Raw genomic sequence first — 18,306 nt, 5'->3', positions numbered from 1 at the left:
CATAAGGCCACCAGTTCTAATCCCAGCAGCTCCACTTCCCATCCAGCTCCCTGCTTGTGGCCTGGGAAAGCAGTGGAGGACAGCCCAAAGTCTTAGGACCCTGCACCCGCATGGAAGACCTGGAAGAGGCTCCTGGCTTCAGACTGACACAGCTCCGGTTGTTTCAGTCATTTGGGGAGTGAACCATCAGATGGAAGCTCTTCTTCTCTGTCTCTCCTCTACATCTGCCTTTCCAATTAAAAAAAAAAAAAAAAACTTAAAAAAAGAGAACCAGCTCACATATGGGATCCTGGGGCATTAAAGGCAAGGACTTTAGCTGCTAGGCTACCGCATGGGTCCCTGAATAAATAAATAAACAATTTTTTCAATGAAAAATCAAGACTTTGCATTTGTAACAAGCAGCCAGGTGATCCGCCTGCCAGTCTGCAGAACCAACCACACCCTGAAGCCGGCTCTGGCGTGTGTCTTCCTCTGTTTTCAAATTGCACCCCATCGAAGAATTCCTCTGCGGAGGTGCTTCTCCCTCCCTTCCTCTTCTCATTCCTGTTCACTTCGCAAATACAACTTCTCTGGCTGGAAAAAAAAAATGAATTCTGTGTCTTAGAAAGCAGTCTACAGAGTATATTGGCACATAGGTAGTGGAGTTTTGCAAAATCACTGTTATATCTACACCAACTCACTACCACAACGTCTTTTTTCTCCAAGTGTGTTTATGAAGCAAATGCATTGCCCTTCCATGGTGTTTTGAACAAAAGATGGGGACTGAAGGCAGAAAACAACCTGGAAGCCAGGAGCCGTCACAGCTGCAGGGTCCCTGCGGATTACAGCGCACCGACAACCTAAGTAACGCAGTGCTGATGCTTCCGTGGGGGCGCCTTAAAGCACCTCCCCAGAGCGACCACCACCACCCCAGCCAGTGAGCCCCTTGCAGGTGCCTGGGGTGGGGCTTGCGGCTTTCCCGCACCTCAAAGGGATGCGGCAGCTCCTCGCCCGACCCCAGCCCTCCGCAGGCAACTGGAGACCACCTCCCCCTGGCCCGGTCGGGGCCCCCACGATGCTCCTCCCGGAAGAGTGGGGACCTAGCTGCCCACAGGCCCCGCCCTTTCCTTCCTCGGCGTCCCGGGGTCTGGGGTGGGCGTGGCCAGGCGCCTTTAGGTAGCCCCGCAGCTCCGCGGCTGCTCACTGGGGCCGCGGTGGAAGGACCAGCCTGCAGCCCCTGGCCGGGGGCGAGCTAAACCGGCGATGAGCCTGTCGGGCCGCCTGCTGCTGTGGCTCGGAGCCGCGGGTAAGGGCCGTCTGGCAGCCGGGGCGCCTTTCTGCGCCGGGGTGTTGCGGTCATAGCAGACCCGGTCCCGCCCAGATCACGCATCTTGGAAAGGAGGAATGAACCTGAGGTTTTAGCATCTCCTGGGGGGCGGGCTGCAGTCCGGGTCCTGAAAAAATACCAGAAGCGCCTGTAGGAACGAGCTTAGCGCGGCCTGAGCAGGTCATCCCTGGGAATGGGCGGAGGCTGTATCGGGGCTTCGCGGGCCTAGTCGCCGGAGCCCGGGCTGGGCACTGGGCACCGGCAGGGCGGGGCTGGGGGTGTGGCCACCCAACCCGGGCAGGCTGCTGGGGGTTATGGTTTTTGTGCCCCCCTCCCGCCCCCAGTTAAAATCTTACTCCCTCGCCCAACACTGCTGTCGCCTCCACCTTTCAGGCGCCGTCCTCTGTTTCAGCTCGGGGTCCCAAGCGCCTTTTCAGGCATCTTCCGCGCGGCCCCTGTCCATCCCCGGTGCCCAGGACTCGAGAGTCACCACCCGACCTGGCAGCTTGGCGCCTGCCTCTCTGAACGTCCCAGGTGAACTCGGGGCTCTTCCCTGCTCCGCTGCGCAATGTGCCCAGACCCCTTCGGCCCACCTTAAGCCTGGCCTTGGGCTGCAAGACCCCTTCCTCTCTCCCTGCTCCCAGGCTCCGAGGGGCCGTGGCTGTTCTCCACCTGCGGGGCCAGCGGCCGGCGCGGGCCCACACAGGCGCAGTGTGACGGGGCGTACGCGGGCAGCAGCGTGGCGGTGACGGTGGGCGCCGCGGGGCCGCTGCGAGGCGTGCAGCAGTGGTGGGCGCCCAGTCCCGGGCAGTATCTGTAAGTGCGGATGGGGGCACGGTGGGCGGTGACCCTCCGGCCCCGGGTTCTTTAGTAATGGACGCAACATTGCGTCTTGGGGTATGCCAAAGCAACGTCGGTCCCCTGACCGCCGACCCCCGAGGAACCGGGTCAGTCAGCAGCGCTTTGGATCCTTAACTCCTTAAATAACACGAAAAATTGAAATAGTTGGTGTGCAAACCCAATCTTCCGATTCCTTCAAAGTCTCCTGCAGCCTCTAAGTTCCCCCTCCCCTAGACAAATCCTGGAGCTACCCCGGGTCCAGATGGCGCGGGGACTCAGGACCGTGTCCCGCAGGATCTCCGCGTACGGAGCTGCCGGCGGCAAAGGCGCCAAGAACCACTTGTCGCGAGCCCACGGGGTCTTCGTCTCGGCCGTCTTCTCCTTGGGCCGCGGGCAGCCGCTGTACATCCTCGTGGGACAGCAGGGAGAGGACGCCTGTCCCGGAGTAAGCGGTGCCGGGGTGCGGTGGGGAGGGCAGAGCCGTTGTGAGTGCTGCGGGTCTTTCCCTGGTGCGTGGACGCCAAGCCCAGCCCACCCCGGTGTGCCTGGGGTCGGCAGGGGAGCCCGGAGAGCCAGCGCGTCTGCCTCGGAGAGTCCGGGGCGGCCGAAGAGCAAGAGACGAAGGATGGCACCGGAGCGGTCCCGGGGTCGCGGCGCTGGGCTGGGGGCGGCGGGGGCGGCGGGGGCGGCACCTACGTCTTCCAGGTAGGAGCGCCGTGCGCTGGTTGCCCGAGGTAGATGGAGTCCGGAACCCGTACCGGGGGTGCGCAAGAGCCGCGCTCCTTCCGCTCCTGAGGTCACTCTCTCCCTGAGTCCCGGGGTGGGACCGGTCACCCGGGGGCGCGGGCGGTGGGCCCTGGGCCTCGCTGGACGGCTGCGGCGCGCGTGCCTGAGCGCGCGGCTGGCCCCTCAGATGCGCGAGGGGGAGCTGGAGCCGCTGCTGGTGGCGGCCGGAGGCGGCGGCCGGGCCTACCTGAGGCGGCGGGACCTTCGCTGGCCTGAGGCTGCCCCGGAGAAGCTGGAGAACCGCTCGGCGGCGCCCGGGAGCGGCGGCAGAGGCGGGGCGGCAGGTAAGGGCGCGCGGCAGGCGGGCGGGCGTGCCCCCTGCGTCGCTACCGCCAGCCATCCCTGCTGTCCTTCTGCAGGTGGAGGCGGCGGCTGGACTTCTCGGGCCGCCTCATTGCAGGCTGGCCGCTCGCTGCGGGAGGGGGCTGAGGGTGGCCAGGGCTGCACCGAAGCCTGGGCTGCGCTCGGCTGGGCCGCAGCTGGCGGCTTTGGCGGCGGCGGCGGGGCCTGCACCTCAGGAGGAGGTGGCGGCGGCTACCGGGGTAGGTGCATGACTGGGGAGGCTGCTGGGCAACTCTAGAAAAGAAGTGAGGTTAGACGCCTAGAACAGGCCCACACTCTAACCCGTTCCAGGCCAGAATGGGGGAGCTTTCTAGGCTTGCAAACCCCACTTGCTGGAATTGCATTTCAGGACCGCTCATGAAAAGGAGACTCCTGGTTTGTTCTGCAGGTGGGCTCTGGAGGAGTTGGGAGGCGGGCAGCAGGCAGGGATGGTGTAGGTCAGTTTCCAGCTGTAAAATTGGAGAGGCCTAACCCGCACATTCCATTCCTGTGAGTTGGCAGCTGTGGAGGGAAGCCCAAGGCACAAGCTCGTTGCCACACCGCAGAGCACATTAGAATCATCCAGGGGGCGCTGGGGCAGCTTAGAGGTGGTTTGTTGGAAAGGGGCTGAGCATTTGCATTTGTTTTTAGAAAAAAATCAATGCCTTAATTTTTTAAACTGTGTTTTACTTTTTTTAAAGATTTTTTTTTTATTGCAAAGTTAGATATGGAGAAGAGGAAAGACAAAGAGGAAAATCTTCCGTCCAATGATTCACTCCCCAAACGGCCACAATGGCCAGATCTGCACTGATCCAAATCCAGGAGCCAGGAGCTTCTTCTGGGTCTCTCACATGGGTGCAGGGTTCCAAGACTTTGGGCTGTTCTCCACTGCTTTCCCAGGCCACAAGCGGGAGCTGGATGGGAAGCAGGGCTACCAGGATTAGAACTGACACCCACATGGGATCCCGGTGCATGCAAAGCAAGGACTTTAGCCTTTAGGCTACCATGCTGGGCCCAATGCCTTAATTTTTAATGAGCAGTTGTATATACTTAAGGTGAAGTGTATGATGTTTCAAATATACGTATCTACTGTGCAATGGCTAATTCAAGCCATTCAACACAGGTTCCACCTCACAGTAGTTATGCTTTGTGGAGGACAGCCCTTAAAACCTACCCTCTGAACGGTTTTCGAGAATGCATTGGTACCCCTAGTGGCCATGTTGTACTGTAGCTGTCTTGAACCCACGCCTTCCATCTGCCTGAATGGTATATCCTCTACCTTATTTTCAAAATATCCTGAGCCTGGAAACCACTGATGTGAACAAATAGAGCCAGTGCCTGGGCTGTGCCATCCATAAAAGCTTCCCACCCATCAGCCACTTTTGTCCCCAGAAATGGAATGTGTGTAGGCAGGCCTCTGGTGTTTTATAGCTGAGGACTTGGGACTCAATGGCTCAGACCCACGGGAGATGTCCCAGCCCAGCCTGTGCCAGACCCTACGGCCTCGGATGACTACGCCCTCGCTGCCACTCTAGTCCCTCAGCTCCTACCTGTACGCAGCTGACACTTAGGCTATAAGGCCAGTGGGGGTGCAGGGTGATGTGAGGCAGTGGTTACCCCATCCCCCCCTCTTCTCTCCATCACTCTCAATCTGCAGGGGGTGACGCTTCAGAGACTGATGCCCTCTGGGCCGATGGGGAAGATGGGGTGTCCTTCATACACCCCAGCAGTGAGCTCTACCTGCAGCCACTGGCAGGTATTGGGCCCAGCTCTCCACCTCTCTGCCTGGCCTCGCCTCTTTCCATCACTCCAACTCACCCCCCAACTCGAGCCCACTCCCCTGTGACCCACGTGGTTCCTGCATGGCGTGAAAACATTTGGAAAGTGTGCTGGTGGTTGTGATGCCAGTAGGAGGCATTCTGGAGAGCTTGTTAAGTGCCCTTGCTAGAAATTCTCTTCACGTACCTGTGAGCTCCGGTTCCCAGAGAGGGAGGAGTCCCCCAGGTTCCCCCACCCGCCTCGAAATCCTGGCCAGACCCATTAGCCTTGTGGCTGGGGACATGCATGTCTCCACCCCACAGTTATGGAGAGCCATGGAGAGGTGGAGATCCGAAGACACCTCAACTGCAGCCATTGCCCAGTGAGAGACTGCCGGTGGCAGGCTGAGCTCAGGCTGGCCCAGTGCTTATGCCCGGAGGGCATGGAGCTGGCGGTGGACAACATCACCTGTGTGGGTATGTCCTGCCGAGGTTGATGCTCACAGGCTGGGAGGAGCAGTAGGGCCCTGGGAAGTATGGAACAGGGCCTACTGTGAGCCAGGCGTGGGGCTAGGAGCAGGGTGGATGGCTTGGTATAGGCCAGCGCATGCTATCCAGGGAGGATGGGGTGTCCAGGGAGAGAGGCGAGATGAACAGACATGTGCCTCGTCCCGCGGAGGCCTGGGGGTTCTGCAGTGGGGAGAAGCTGCATTTGTGCAGACTGATTGAGAGCAGGATCAGGTAAACGTTCATGCTGGAGCCGAGTCTTGAAGCAGAGGTGAGACTTGGGGTAGTGGAGGCCCAGAGAAGGGCTCCCACTGTAGGTGTCTCTCTCTCCCCAGACCTGCCAGTACCCCCGGGTCCTCTGGTGCTGATGGTGGCTGTGTTGGCGACCTTGACCCTGAGCCTCCTCATGGTGTGTGGGGTCCTAATTCTAGGTATGGAGCTTCCAGCAGGCATGGCTGGCTCAAGCCACCTTTTCCCCATCCACCAAATTGTAACGGGCTTCTGTAGGGGGACTGACTTCAAGGCCCTGCCTTCTGGGGCAGATGCTGGTTGTGCAGCCAGTTAGACCTCCACCTGCATCCCATCTGGGAGTGCCTGCTGTGAGTCCCTAAGCATCCTGGAAGGAAGCAGATGACTCGGGACTTGAGTCCTTGCCACCCACATGGGAGACGCATGTTTCCTGGTTTCCACCTGGCCCAGCCCTTGCTTATTGTGGGCATTTGCAGAAGAAACCTTCTGCTTTCCTCATAATAAATTATACTTTAAAATGCCCCCTCTGGCCCCCAGGAAAGCAGAGCTGGATGCCTCTGGGCTTCTAGGAGTAGAAGCAGGGGTGGGACCTGGAAAACACATTGACCTTACTGGGCATCTGGAGAGGTGTCTAGGGCAAGGACATGTGTGGCAAGGGGCCAACAGGCAGGGAGATGATATGCCACTGTCCTTCCTGCCCCCAGTGAACCAGAAGAGGTGGCAGGGCCTATGGGGGACGCGGCTGCCAGGCCCTGAGCTCGAGCTGAGCAAGCTCCGAACGGCTGCCGTCAGGACAGCTCCCAATCCCTATTACTGCCAAGTGGGGCTTGGCCTGGCCCAGTCCTGGCCTCTGCCTCCGGGGCTCACCGAGATCTCCCCAGCCAATGTCACTCTGCTCAGGTGAGCCAGCCACCTCCTTCTGCAAACCTCTGTCCTCGGAATTGCCCCCTACCCTGCTGCTTGCTGGACTGATCTCACAGTTGGGATAGTACCTGGCCCCAAGCCCCCTACGTGGGAGATAGCGGTAGAGGGTGGAGTGGTATGGGATCAGAGAAGTTGTTCAAGGTCAGCTCTCAGCCCCCAGTCCTGGAATGGCAGGGAGCTCAGGGTGCGACTCTTCCACAGCCTGAGGTTTAGCTCCCACAAGGAGTGCCTGCAAGGACATAGGGAAGGCCCCATCTGGTACTCCCAGACTGACTTGGACCTCACAACTGTCCTTTCTTCTGTCCTGGCTCTGTGTCAATGGCACCTTCTCAGAGCTTATACTTGATGACACGCCATGTTGCAGAGAATACTCTGACAGGATCAGCTGGGCACAGGAGGGAGCCAGGGGGACAAAGAGACAACAGGTGCCCAGACCTCTAGGTCCTGTCTGCAGGCCAGCCACTCTGACCCTGTCTTCCCGCAGAGCCCTGGGCCATGGTGCCTTTGGGGAGGTATACGAGGGATTGGTAATTGGCCTTCCTGGGGACTCCAACCCCCTACAGGTGGCTATCAAGGTAAGAGGGGCCTGAGGAGGATGGCCTGGTAGTTAGATACCTGCCTCCTATTAGCAGAGTACCAGTCCTACCCCTACTCCCAAGTTCCCAATTCTAGCTCTCCACTGACATGCAGGAGTTGATGAGGCAGCAACTACTGGCTCAAGTAGCAGAGACCCTGCCACCTTCGTGGTAGACCTGGATTGAGGATGCAGTTCCTTGCTTTGGCTCCACGCTGGAGCTTTTGCTAGCATTTTGGGGTTCTTGGTGTGTCTCTGCCTCAAGTTTGCATATTTGTTTGAAAGAGGAAGGTGTGCTTTCTAGCTGGGGGTAGGTGAGCAGGGCCCCTGGGAGGGAAGGAAGAGCAGGTGCTGGAGCCCATGCCAAGCCGCCTGCCCCAGGAGTCCCAGGGAGCCAAGGAACTGTGCCTTTCCTCTTTCCAGACCCTGCCGGAACTATGCTCACGTCAGGATGAACTGGATTTCCTCATGGAGGCGCTCATCATCAGGTGCATGGAGGGGGTGGGTGGTGATGGAGGCCGAAGTCCTTCCCTCCACACGTGGGCTGAGTGGCAGCAGCACAGGGAGCCCAAGGCCCTCTGCAGCTTTGGGGTGCCTAGTTTATTTCCTCACTGGTGATGTGGTGTATGCACACCCCACTCAGCAAGTTCAGCCATCGGAACATTGTGCGCTGTGTGGGCCTCAGCCTGCGAGCTGCCCCACGCCTCATTCTGCTGGAGCTGATGTCCGGTGGCGACATGAAGAGTTTCCTGAGGCACAGCCGGCCACACCTGGTGAGACCCCTCTTCCCCCAACTCTCCAGAGCCTGTCCCTCGTGTCCTGAGAGACAAGGCTCACATTTCTGCTGACTCCTCAGGGCCAGCCGTCACCTCTGGTCATGCAGGACCTGCTGCAGCTGGCCCAGGACATCGCGCAGGGCTGCCACTACCTTGAGGAGAATCACTTCATCCATAGGTGAGGAGCAACCCTGGCTTGGGGAACTCCAGCATGGCTCCCTTCCCTGAAACCCAAGGAAGGTCCCCAGCTCCTGCTTGCTGGAGGTTGATTTTTTTTCTCTCCTCTGGGTTTTCTTCAGGGACATTGCTGCCCGGAATTGCCTGCTGAGCTGTACTGGGCCCAGTCGAGTGGCCAAGATTGGGGACTTCGGGATGGCAAGAGACATCTACCGGTGCAGGCCTTGGGGAAAGGGAAGGGCTGCTGCTCCCTGAGGTCCAGGAGCACTCTGGCCTGATCTGTAGAGCTCACAGCCATCCTCCTCCCTCCTGCAGGGCCAGTTATTACCGCAAAGGGGGCCGAGCCTTGCTCCCCGTCAAGTGGATGCCCCCAGAGGCCTTCTTGGAGGGCATCTTCACTCCCAAGACAGACTCCTGGTGATAACACACCCTAGCTGATCTCCCGTGTGGGGAGGGGGCTGCACCTGCTGGGCCTCACTGATTTCTCCCCCTACACACCCCAACTTCTGATGCAGGTCCTTTGGGGTGCTGCTCTGGGAGATCTTCTCCCTAGGGTACATGCCCTACCCTGGGCGTACCAACCAGGAGGTGCTGGACTTCGTTGTGGCAGGAGGTCGCATGGACCCTCCCAGGGGCTGTCCGGGACCCGTGTGAGTTTTTTTTGTTTGTTTTTGTTGTTTAAGAGAACTGCCCTGGTGGGAGGCCCTTGCTGTGTGTGGGCACCGACACCTGCCTTTCTTCAGGTACCGCATCATGACGCAGTGCTGGCAGCACCAGCCTGCACTCCGCCCCAGCTTTGCCAGCATCCTGGAGCGGCTTCAGTACTGCATGCAGGTGCCCCTGTCCTCCTCCCCCGTCCTGGCCTTCAGGGTAGGAGGTCACTAGGACATAGGGCAGAAGTGGTAAACCACCTCTCTGATCTCTCTCTCCTCCCCGTCACAGGACCCCGATGTGCTGAATGCACCTCTGCCCGTGGAGCTGGGGCCCACACTGGAGGAGGAAGGAGCCCCTGGGCTGGACCCCGGGCCTCTGGGAGGACCAAGACCCCTCCAACCTCGGGAACTGGGTGCCGAGAACATGACAGGCTGGGCAGGGCAGCCTCTTGGCCACTGGCTGGCCTCTGGCCTCAAACCCCTCCAATCCCGGGGCCTGCAGCCACACAGCCTTTGGAATCCCACCTATGGCTCCTGGGCTCCCGGGGAGCAGGAGGTTGAGGACTGAGTCACTTGGGTGCTGACCACAGCCCTCGCTCCTCCTACACCCCGACCCAAGCTTCTAGGGGGCTGCCTCCCATCTCCTCAGCAGCTGGTGTCCCCTGTGGCCAGTCTCAGGATGACCCAGGGTCTGCTGGAAGCCAGCCTCAACACCACTTCCAACCTCCCCTTGTCTGAGTGGGTGGTCCTTCATCAGGTCTGCAGGTGTCTCTAATAAAAGGCCCTTGTGGCACCCTGAAGTGATCTGAGTGCGTGAGGGTCACCAGGGAAGGGAGGGGATCACGCCGGAGCCAGTGAGCTGGGGCTTTTTTTATTGGGCACGGAGTCCATTGTAGTGTGGGAGGTTCCACCCACAGGTCTAGGGTTAGGGAGAAAAATGCATTATACAGGCTGCACCAGACAGGGGCAGAGCCTGCTCAGAAGGATTGGGCTGAGGGAGAAGCCCTTTGTCCCTCCCTTCCCATAAATTAGTGTCATAGTGTCATTCCACCCTGGACAAGCAGGGCTTCTTTCAAGGAGCCAACCCCCTGGTGTTGGCAAAGCGCCCCTTAGCGGTGCACCGGGCCCCGCACAGCGGGGTTCCAGTCTCTGGCCGGCATGCATGGTTGGGGACTCTGCCACAGTTCCGAGTGTGTCTCAGTGGCTGGCCCAGGCGGGAGGACAAGGACCCAGCCTCATCTCTCAGCCAGGCTGGCCAGGATGCTAATGAGATTGTCCAGCCCCAGCAAGTAGCCGTCTTCGCGGTTGCCCTCCTCCCAGGGCAGCCGGTGGTCCAGGATCTGGCCGTCAGGGAGGGGCGTGGTCTTGCCAAAGTCGATGAGCCACACGCCGGCGCGATGGCAGTGGTCGTGCACAAAGAGGAGTGAACTGCCAATCACCTGCGAGCCACGCGTGGCTGGTCAGGCTGCGAGGCCCTGGCCCCGCCTCCTCTCCCCATCCTACCCTCAGAGGTCACACAGTAGCTCCCCGGGGTCTCTCACCTCATGCCTCCTGAAAAACTCTGAGACCTCCAGGGTGTCCCGGATCTGCTGCAGGCGGTTCAGATACCTCCTCTGCAGGAGATACAGGGAGAGCAGGGCAAGTTAATTCCTCCCTCCAGCTAGGAGGGTCCCAGCTAGCCGCCGTGCACCGGTGCGCGGCCAGGGCTCCCCACCCCGTTCTCGGTTCTGGGCTCCGGTTCTCACCAGCACTTCCGCATCTCCTTGCACAAACTCCTCAAAGACGCGAATCACCTGCTCCCGGCTTCGCGTGGTCTTGAAGTCGGTACTGCAGGAGCCGTCTGCTTTCTACACGAGATGGGATGGGAAGCGTCAGGAGTCAGGGAACCCACACTCAGTCCCTCCAGGGGGCGGGGAGGAGGGACACCGAGGAAAGGCCAGGCCCACCTTGATGCCCTCGATGCGGAAGCCCAGCGTGGTGCTGGAACTGATGCCTTCCCGCCACTGCATGTAGCGCGGCTTGGTGACGGCGCGCTGCGCGTGCTCCTCCTCGGTGGGCGCCCCGGGATCCACCGCCAGCATCTTCTTGTACATGTCCTTCCGCAGCTTGGGCCGCTCACGCGCCTTGGTCAGCTCCTCCTCCAAGTATGTCCTATGTGCGGGATGAGGGTGGCACACAGGGACCCGATGGAGGACTGCACCCGGCACCCGCCTCCCTCCTCTTCCACCCTCGGCACGGCAGGGCACCCTACCTGACGCCCATCTTGCAGTCCAGCACGCAGGGCCCGTCGAAGCCCGCCAGCAGGTCCTGCAGCTGCAGGTAGCTCTCGCCATCGCGCTCCACCACGCCGTGGAAGGTGGGCACGCAGCCGCGCAGCGCGTCGGCCATCAGCCGCGCCAGGCACGAGCGCTCGGGCTCCGAGCTGCGCTTCAGGATCAGGCCGCTGGTGCCCGCCGCCTTGAAGCTCCCTGAGGACCCGCGCGCGGTTAGCGCTGCCCGGCCCCTTCCCGTCCCGGACGCCCCGCCCTCGCGCCGCCACGCTCACCCGTGTGTCCCGCCAGCTGCACCCAGGCGTAGCGCCTCTTGAAAGGGCTCATGACCGGCAAGTTCACCATGGTCCGGATCTTCTGCCAGTGGCTTTTCTGAAAGCGACACGGTGATGGGGCTGCAAATTAGTATGACGCGGAGAAGGCACAAGCCCTTACTCTTCTAAACACCTCGCCTGGCCCCTGCGGAAACCGCTGGGGCCGCTGGAGGCCTTTCTTTATTCACTCCTTTGCACGGATCCTGAGGGGGCAATTCAGACTTCTCAGGTGTGCTGAGGAGAGCCCCGTCACGCCTTGACATCCGAAGGTTCTAACTCAAACGCACCAGCTTTGCCATTGCCCCGCAACCTGCACAGCCTACAGGCGGCGGTGGATTGACACATCCCCAATCCAGCTCCCTGTTGAGGCATCCCGGGAATCAAAAGGACCACCCAAAGGAAAGACGTGAATGGAGTATCCTGGATCCTGGCCTAGGCTTGGCTCAGTCCTGGTTACTGTGGGAATTTGGGATGCAAGATCTCTCTCTGCCTTTCAGATAAACGAATTCTGCAGAACCAGTAGTATCACGTATTGGCTAATATGCCACCCCTCCACTTGCCAAGCAGCTCCGACATCCTCTATGAGTGACAGCTGCCCCATTTTCGATCCAGCTCCCTGCTTGTGGCCTGGGAAAGCAGCAGAGGATGGCCCAAAGCCTGGGGAGCCTGCACCCACAAGGGAGATCCTGAAGAAGCTCTGGGATCCTGGCTTGCTGCATGGACAAGCCCAAGCCATTGTGGCCATTCGGAGAATGAACCAGCAGATGAAAGACTCTGTCTCTCCTCTCTGTAACTCGGTCTTCCAAATAAAAATAAATCAATGCTTAAAACAGAGAAGTAGGGCCCAGCACAATAACCGAGCAACTCTAAGTCCTCACCTTACGTGTGGGATCCCATATGGGTGCTGGTCCTCATCCCGGTGGCCCCACTGCCCATCCAGCTCCCTGCTGTGGCCTTGGGAAAGCAGTCAAGGACAGCCCAAAGCCTTGGGACCCTACACCGTTGTGGGAGACCTGGAAGAGCTCCTGGCTCCTGGCTTTGGATCAGTGCAGCTCTGGCCATTGCAGCCACTTGGGGAATGAATCATCAGACAGAAGATCTTCCTCTCTGTCTCTCCTTCTCTCTGTATATCTGACTTTGCAATAAAAATAAATCTTAAAACAAAACAAACAAACAAAAACCCAGAGAAGTGATTAGTAAACGTTGTGCTCCCTTGGCCTAGGCACCTTGCTAGATTGCTCTTCGAGAACTTGTGAGTCATGGCTGAGTTCGCCCCTCCTGACAATTGCAGGCTCCCAAGGGAGCTGAGAGCAGGGTTGGGTGGGGCTACAACTTTGCATTCAGCCTGAGAAACAAGGCTGTGTGTGTCAGTTTCCTCATCTATAAAATGGGGAAATGGCCATGTCTGCAGGCCATTGTGGGCAGTGCACGGGGGCCTGTGTGTGGCAGCACCTCATCTCTCAGCCCTGCTCAGCAGGCCAAGCTAGTCACTAGCCCAGTCCCCGCTTTGGCCTGCTCCAGGTCCTCTGAAGAAAAGAAAACTGGCTGGTCATACAGGAGGCCAGCTCAGCCTGGGGAGAGTGGCCTGGCACTCCCCAGGATGTTCTTGCCATCCCTGCATTCTATACACTGCACATGGGTGGGCACAGCCTGGCACACATGTGGCTCTGATGTAAACCCTCGGGTGGGGAAAGGAGGGGTAGGCTTATCCTCTCAGACAACAGGGGCGAGGAAAGGCAGAGCTGGTTAGTTTCATTTCCTTTTTGGTGTTACTCCTCTATCTCAGGACCTCTGCTTCTCATGGTAACACCAGGTCTCAAAAGAGCTCACAGCCTTCCTGCCTCCCCTGACCCCAAGTCTGAGCAGTCTAATCCTCCTCGTGCACAAGTGCAGTCCTCTAGGCTGTATGTCTGCCGTTTCCTCCCAGGGAATGTGTCTTTCACAGTGTAGCCACCCTGGAACCCGGAGCCAGCCACCTTGACCCTCTAAGAATGAGGAGAGCTGAGGGGGAGGGGAAGTGCCACTGGCCACAAAGCCCTCACCTGTGTGGTGGGAGGAGGGCAGGCTCACTGAGAGTACTTGGGTGGGGAATCAGCAGCCAGCTTTAGGCCTTCAGGCTAGGCTCAGTAAGCTCAGGCAGGTTGTGTTTGCTCTGGGAGGACATAGCTGCTGTGCTCACACAAGCCAGCATGCACCGCATGCCTGCTGTATGCCAGGCCCTTGGTCCCCCACCGCACAGCGTGGCTGGCCGCTTTCCTATGGAAGGCCCTGTATGGCACACTCAAGTGTGATCACATGTCCAATTCCCCAGGGATCTGGGGGTGTCGTCAGCAGCAGCCCACCAGAAGCATGTCATCTCTTTCAAAACTCCCTTTTTAAAAAATCTTTAAATACATACAAGGCTTGCATTTTGCTGCATAATAAATCTGAGCTTTATTATAAAACTCCCCACCCCCAAACATCCAAGTAAAATTCCAGAAAGATGATGTAGGCACCATGTATATTCAGTAACTGCCTCTCAGACCCCAGGCACCGGCTCCTGCACGGCACCTGGGTGGAGAATCATGCCAAGAAGGCGAGGCACATGCACAGCAGACACTCTGCTCCAAGTTCTATTATCACCCCCACTTTTTCCCCAGGGAATCCAGAGTCCGGGTAGTCAGCACCCTCTCTCCATGACTCCCTAGCCAGAACCCCCCACCGGCACAGCTCTGTACCTCCATTCTCAAATTGCTCCAGAAGAGGTTCCCAAGTCCATGCGGAACTCAGATGGGACAGATCCTAAGAACCCTGCCCCCCACACCGTGGGCTTTGCAAGGTTGGCAGCCCTGGGGTGAGCGTTTTGATAGCTAAGGAAACCTCTAAGATGGTGGGGAGGGGGCAAGGCGAGCCCATTTCTAAAGCTGGCCAGAGGCAGCATGGCACCTGCTGGCAGAATCTGGGTAAGAGTGGAATGAGAGTGGGCTTAGTGGGAGGATGCATCCAGCTGTGCAGCCACACCAGCTGAAGGGAGAACTGGCTGTGGGTTAGACGGGGGGGGGGGGACGGCAGCCCCACCTTCCCTCCTGGGATCCCTGGATGCTGTGAGCAGGGGCTGCGTGGGGCTGGGAAGGGTTAGCAGCAGCCCACTCCTACTTGATTGAGATGTGACACAGCATCCGCTTGTACTCAGGCTGAGGGAAAGGGAGCACATCCCGTCCTTCCCACCTTAGTTCTGTGGTAAGAGAAGCAGCTACTAAGGCTGTTGCTAGCCCTGTAGTTTCCAAGCGCCTTTCCCGCCCAGCCTCTCTCCAAGCCCTCCCACCAGCACTTGAGGTTGCACATGATTCAACTCTCTTGCCAGTAAAGGGACACTGCTCAGGCAGGGAAGCAGGGGCTGCAAAAGCCAGGGCACTCTACCCTTGAACCTCAGAGAGCGTCTCCCCCTCCTGTGTCCCCCACAGGAAGGAGGCACTTCACAAGCTCAGTATGTCCAAAAGGCTGCTGGGCTAAGTCCTCAAGCACACAGGGACTAGGGCACATGGGCATGGGAGGGGAGGTCTTTTTGAGCAGGTAGAACTTTTATTGAACACATGTCAGAATTCTAGCAGGTCGATGTTGCAGATCTATGATGTGCAAGTGTATGGCGTGGCCAAGGTCTGGGGGCCCGAGCTGCCCTCCCTGGGATACCAGTGCACACCTGGGGTGGTGGGTGAGGGATGGAGACTGGGCACCTTGGGGCAAAACTGGGAAATCAATTTTGCCCTTGAAGCCCTCACCTAACCCGTCCTTGGTCTAAGCTCCCTTCACCTGCTCAGGCATCAACTCCAGCCAGGACCCGCTCTTTGTCACGGGTCTGATCCTCATCCCTGCTACCCTCCCAGGGCCCCCCTTCGTCCAGTCTGAAGCTCTCTACCATTCCAACACCCCCTCCATGTCCCAATTGCCCTATCAAACTAGCACTCCCGGTGGTGGTGGTGGTGGTGAACACAGTTTAAATTTATAAAATGATTTGCACTAAGGTATAAGTGACCCACGACTTCACCTTCCCATGGGTCTATGCTTTTTAAAAAGGAAGTCTGTTAACCTAAATTCTGCTCTATAATTAGTGGAAAGTGATGTGCAGGAGTTCGTAGTCCAGGAGGGGACAGCATCCAGGTCTCCTTACCTATCCTGGAGACCAGAGGGAAGAAAAGCAGGTGCCCAGGCACCAAATACCCTCACTTGCACTACCATAGCAAGTTGCAAGTGTTTAAGCAGGTGGCTTTATAAAAACGGAGTCCTGACAGCTGCCCTTGGGGGTGGCCTCTACCCTCACCTGGGATTCCCTAATCCATCACCCCAGGGGTGGAGGGAGTCTGCCCAGGGCCAACTTCTCAGCTAAGGGCAGGTTGTGTCACGCTCCTAGGAGGCAAGTGGGGCAGTACAGAGGCGCCAGCCTCAGTCTTCCCAGGCCTGAAAGGAAAAGACTGGCTAGCCCGGGAGGAAGCGCTGCCGGCAGCGGCACCTTCCCGCAGTTGCATCCTTCTCAGACCGCCAGCCTCTGCTTACTCTCTGGGGAAGCCCTAAAAGCTGCCAGGGCGGGTGCAGGGTGCCTCTACCGGGCCGGCCACGAGGCAAAGTCCGCTCCGGGCCGTTCCACGCGGGCGCAGGCAACACTTTGTCAACAGCCCCTAGCTTATCTGCCGCCGTGGCTGTTTGCCTTCGGGGAGGCCCCGGCGGGTTGGGGGTGGGGAAGGCCTGGATCACAGAGCCTTGAAGCTGGAAGGGCCCTCCGCCCTCCGCGGCCCTTCCACCTGCACCGGCTCCTGGCCGCGCCGGGTACGGCCGCGGCTTGTCCGCGCAGCCTTGACCCCCGTCTCGCCCCCACCTGGGTCCCCAGCCGGGACCTTCGGCACTGCGCCCGGCCGCAGGCCACGGGGGACCTCCTTCTCGCTCGTCCCTCCCCCCAGGCGCTTGGCCCGGGCCCCTGCGGGCGGAAGAGGCGAGTGGGGGGGGCGGTGCCCGCGCCCTCGGCGCCTCCACAGGTCGCGCCCTTTCAGCAGCGCCGGCTCGCAGGTGTGGGAGCTTTGAGTGGCCGAGCGGTGACCAGTGGCTCAGGTCTTTCCAACTCCCAGGACTCAAGTCTTTCTAACTCCCAAGGGTCTTTTCGCTGTCCGCACTGTCCTGCGTCTTGGAAGCCATGAGCGGTGGTCGACCAGCCAAGGTTACCTCGGGAACCACCACGAGCCGGGGTTGGGCCGGGGGCGGAGAGAGGGACGCGGCAGGCTCGTGACTGAGCCTCCGCTCCCTGCACCTGGCGGCGGGGGCTGTTCCCGCTCCCGCAAGCTTTTCCTTTTTCTTTCTCTCCTGTCACCTACACCACCTCCCCACCCCACCCCCGCCCTCGGGGTATTGTAATTCGCGGGGTGGGGAGAGCGGGGCGGGGCGCCGAGCCGCGGAGCTCGGGCCGGGCGTTACGCTGCTTCCCCCGCGCCGCGTCTAAGTCGTGACCAGGCCTCTGTCCGCAGCGTCCGGTCGCCCGGAGACCGGGGGCACCCCTCGCCTCTCACTGCGCTCCAGGGACACTTGCGTAACGTGGATCTAGAGCAACTCCTTCGCGCTGACTGCGGGCAGTTATTTAAAGTATTTGGCCTTGGTTAAAACCAGGGGGACCAAGAGGCTGTCTTGGGAGGGAACCGGGAAACACTTGTTCACCGCACCCCCGCCTGAGCTGAGGGTCCGATTCGGCCCCTAGAGCACCCAGGCGTCCAGAGGAGGAGACTAGCAGGCAGATCCTGCCCCTTGCCTGCCCTGTTTGCCTCAGTTTACTTTATCCCACCCAGGCCAGGCGAGTTTCAGGTACGCCCCGGGTGGGCTACTTTCGTCTCCCAGCCTTGCCTCAGCGCCCAGCCCCGCGCGCCTGCCTGCCCTTGCGTCCACGCCTCGTGCGGGCGCCGGGAGCAGACGGCAGCGGCTCCCGAGCGGAGCCTGGAGCGCGCCGCTCCACTCCCACTCAAGAGAGGGAAACCGTGGCAACGGCGGGGGTAGGGCCGTGGCACAGCAGAGGGGGCGGGCGGGAGGGAATCGGTCGCTCGCCTTTCTCTCTCCCCGAGGATTCCCCCTCAAGGTGAAGGTGCCTCTGGTCCCAATAATCCTCCCTCCGGGCCGTCGGGAGCGCCCCTCACTCATTGCACTGATCCTGGGCGCGCACGGGGCGCTCTCGCTTCGTCTTCGCCCCGGGGACCCGCTAGGAACCTGAGGAGCCCAGGTGAAAACTGCTGGGGCAGGGGGCCGGCCGCACCGTCTTGCACCCTCCCCCACCACGCTCCTCCTCAGCAATGGGAACGGCCCGCGGCGAGCTCGAGCTCCGTTCCCTCCGCGCTGGCCCGCCTCCGCGGCCCGTACCTGAACCACGTCCTCGCTCGTTTCCAGCTGCACGTTGCCGCGGCTCCGGCTTTCACTGTCGCTCAACAGATCGTCCTCCGAGTCCTCGAGAAGCGACGAGGAGCCGGTGGAGGAGAGTGACGAAGTGGACAGGCGGCGTGGCTGCTGCAGGTGCGAGTCCCCTGCCGGGAGACAGTCGCCCTCCGGCTCTGGGGGCCCGGGGCTGGCCTGGGGTACGTCCGGCTCCTCAGCTGTCACGGTCAGCTGCGGGATCACCGGGGCAGGGGAAGCCCGCGGGAGCCCGTTGGGCACCTGTCCCCCACGCCGCTTGGCCCCGCGGGCCCGGGGATCCCCTGCAGCAGCGGCGGCGGCGACCGCGGCACAGCGCGCCTCGAAGAGCAGGCGCAGCTCCCCGACGCTCCGGCGCGGGACCCTTTCCAGCCCGGGGCTGCAGGAGCCCGCGCCCCCCGGCCGCGCCATGCCCGCCGGGCCCCCGGGCAGGGTCAT

The 18,306-nt window shown here is 60.2% G+C and overlaps 2 protein-coding genes across 4 annotated transcripts; one reads left to right on the top strand and one right to left on the bottom strand.

Annotated features, from left to right (window-relative positions):
• Positions 1-1,162: 1,162 nt before the first annotated feature.
• Positions 1,163-9,584, top strand: LOC121168187 (leukocyte tyrosine kinase receptor-like). Of its 3 annotated transcripts, XM_040998067.1 has the most exons (20): positions 1,163-1,285; positions 1,700-1,840; positions 1,951-2,122; positions 2,441-2,591; positions 2,705-2,851; positions 3,060-3,216; positions 3,292-3,474; positions 4,911-5,009; positions 5,335-5,487; positions 5,853-5,948; positions 6,471-6,666; positions 7,175-7,265; positions 7,688-7,752; positions 7,908-8,037; positions 8,121-8,218; positions 8,340-8,432; positions 8,533-8,634; positions 8,733-8,867; positions 8,961-9,051; positions 9,160-9,584. In XM_040998067.1, exons 1-20 carry the CDS (start codon positions 1,243-1,245, stop codon positions 9,436-9,438), a joined length of 2,622 nt encoding a protein of 873 aa, XP_040854001.1. In that variant the 5' UTR covers positions 1,163-1,242; the 3' UTR covers positions 9,439-9,584. The 3 variants fall into 3 exon arrangements, with proteins under 3 accessions (XP_040854001.1, XP_040854002.1, XP_040854003.1); XM_040998068.1 differs by lacking the exon at positions 3,292-3,474; XM_040998069.1 differs by lacking the exons at positions 3,292-3,474; positions 7,175-7,265 and having other exon boundaries at positions 5,853-5,955; positions 6,588-6,666.
• Positions 9,585-9,725: 141 nt separating this feature from the next.
• Positions 9,726-18,306, bottom strand: LOC121168185 (inositol-trisphosphate 3-kinase A). The gene is made up of 7 exons (XM_040998065.1): positions 17,821-18,306; positions 11,416-11,512; positions 11,122-11,338; positions 10,817-11,021; positions 10,616-10,717; positions 10,412-10,483; positions 9,726-10,309 (listed from the first exon to the last, which is right to left on the bottom strand). Exons 1-7 carry the CDS (start codon positions 18,304-18,306, stop codon positions 10,106-10,108), a joined length of 1,383 nt encoding a protein of 460 aa, XP_040853999.1. The 3' UTR covers positions 9,726-10,105.

Source organism: Ochotona curzoniae, unplaced genomic scaffold, assembly GCF_017591425.1.
Source record: "Ochotona curzoniae isolate NIBS_2020 unplaced genomic scaffold, NIBS_Ocur_1.0 patch75, whole genome shotgun sequence".
Classification (NCBI taxonomy): domain Eukaryota; kingdom Metazoa; phylum Chordata; class Mammalia; order Lagomorpha; family Ochotonidae; genus Ochotona; species Ochotona curzoniae.
Note: the sequence above shows the minus strand (reverse complement) of the source record. Positions and strands in the feature narration are given on the sequence as shown.

Bases quoted from the DNA above. Each gene is read 5' to 3' on its own strand.
- LOC121168187 (XM_040998067.1), top strand. From the start codon at position 1,243: ATGAGCCTGTCGGGCCGCCTGCTGCTGTGGCTCGGAGCCGCGG. The intron at 1,286-1,699 runs GTAAGGGCCGTC...TCCACCTTTCAG, and splicing joins GCTGTGGCTCGGAGCCGCGG to GCGCCGTCCTCTGTTTCAGC. The intron at 8,635-8,732 runs GTGATAACACAC...CTTCTGATGCAG, and splicing joins ACTCCCAAGACAGACTCCTG to GTCCTTTGGGGTGCTGCTCT.
- LOC121168185 (XM_040998065.1), bottom strand. From the start codon at position 18,306: ATGACCCTGCCCGGGGGCCCGGCGGGCATGGCGCGGCCGGGGGGCGCG. The intron at 11,513-17,820 runs GTACGGGCCGCG...TGTCGCTTTCAG, and splicing joins CGAGCGAGGACGTGGTTCAG to AAAAGCCACTGGCAGAAGAT. The intron at 10,484-10,615 runs GTGAGAACCGGA...TATCTCCTGCAG, and splicing joins AAGGAGATGCGGAAGTGCTG to AGGAGGTATCTGAACCGCCT.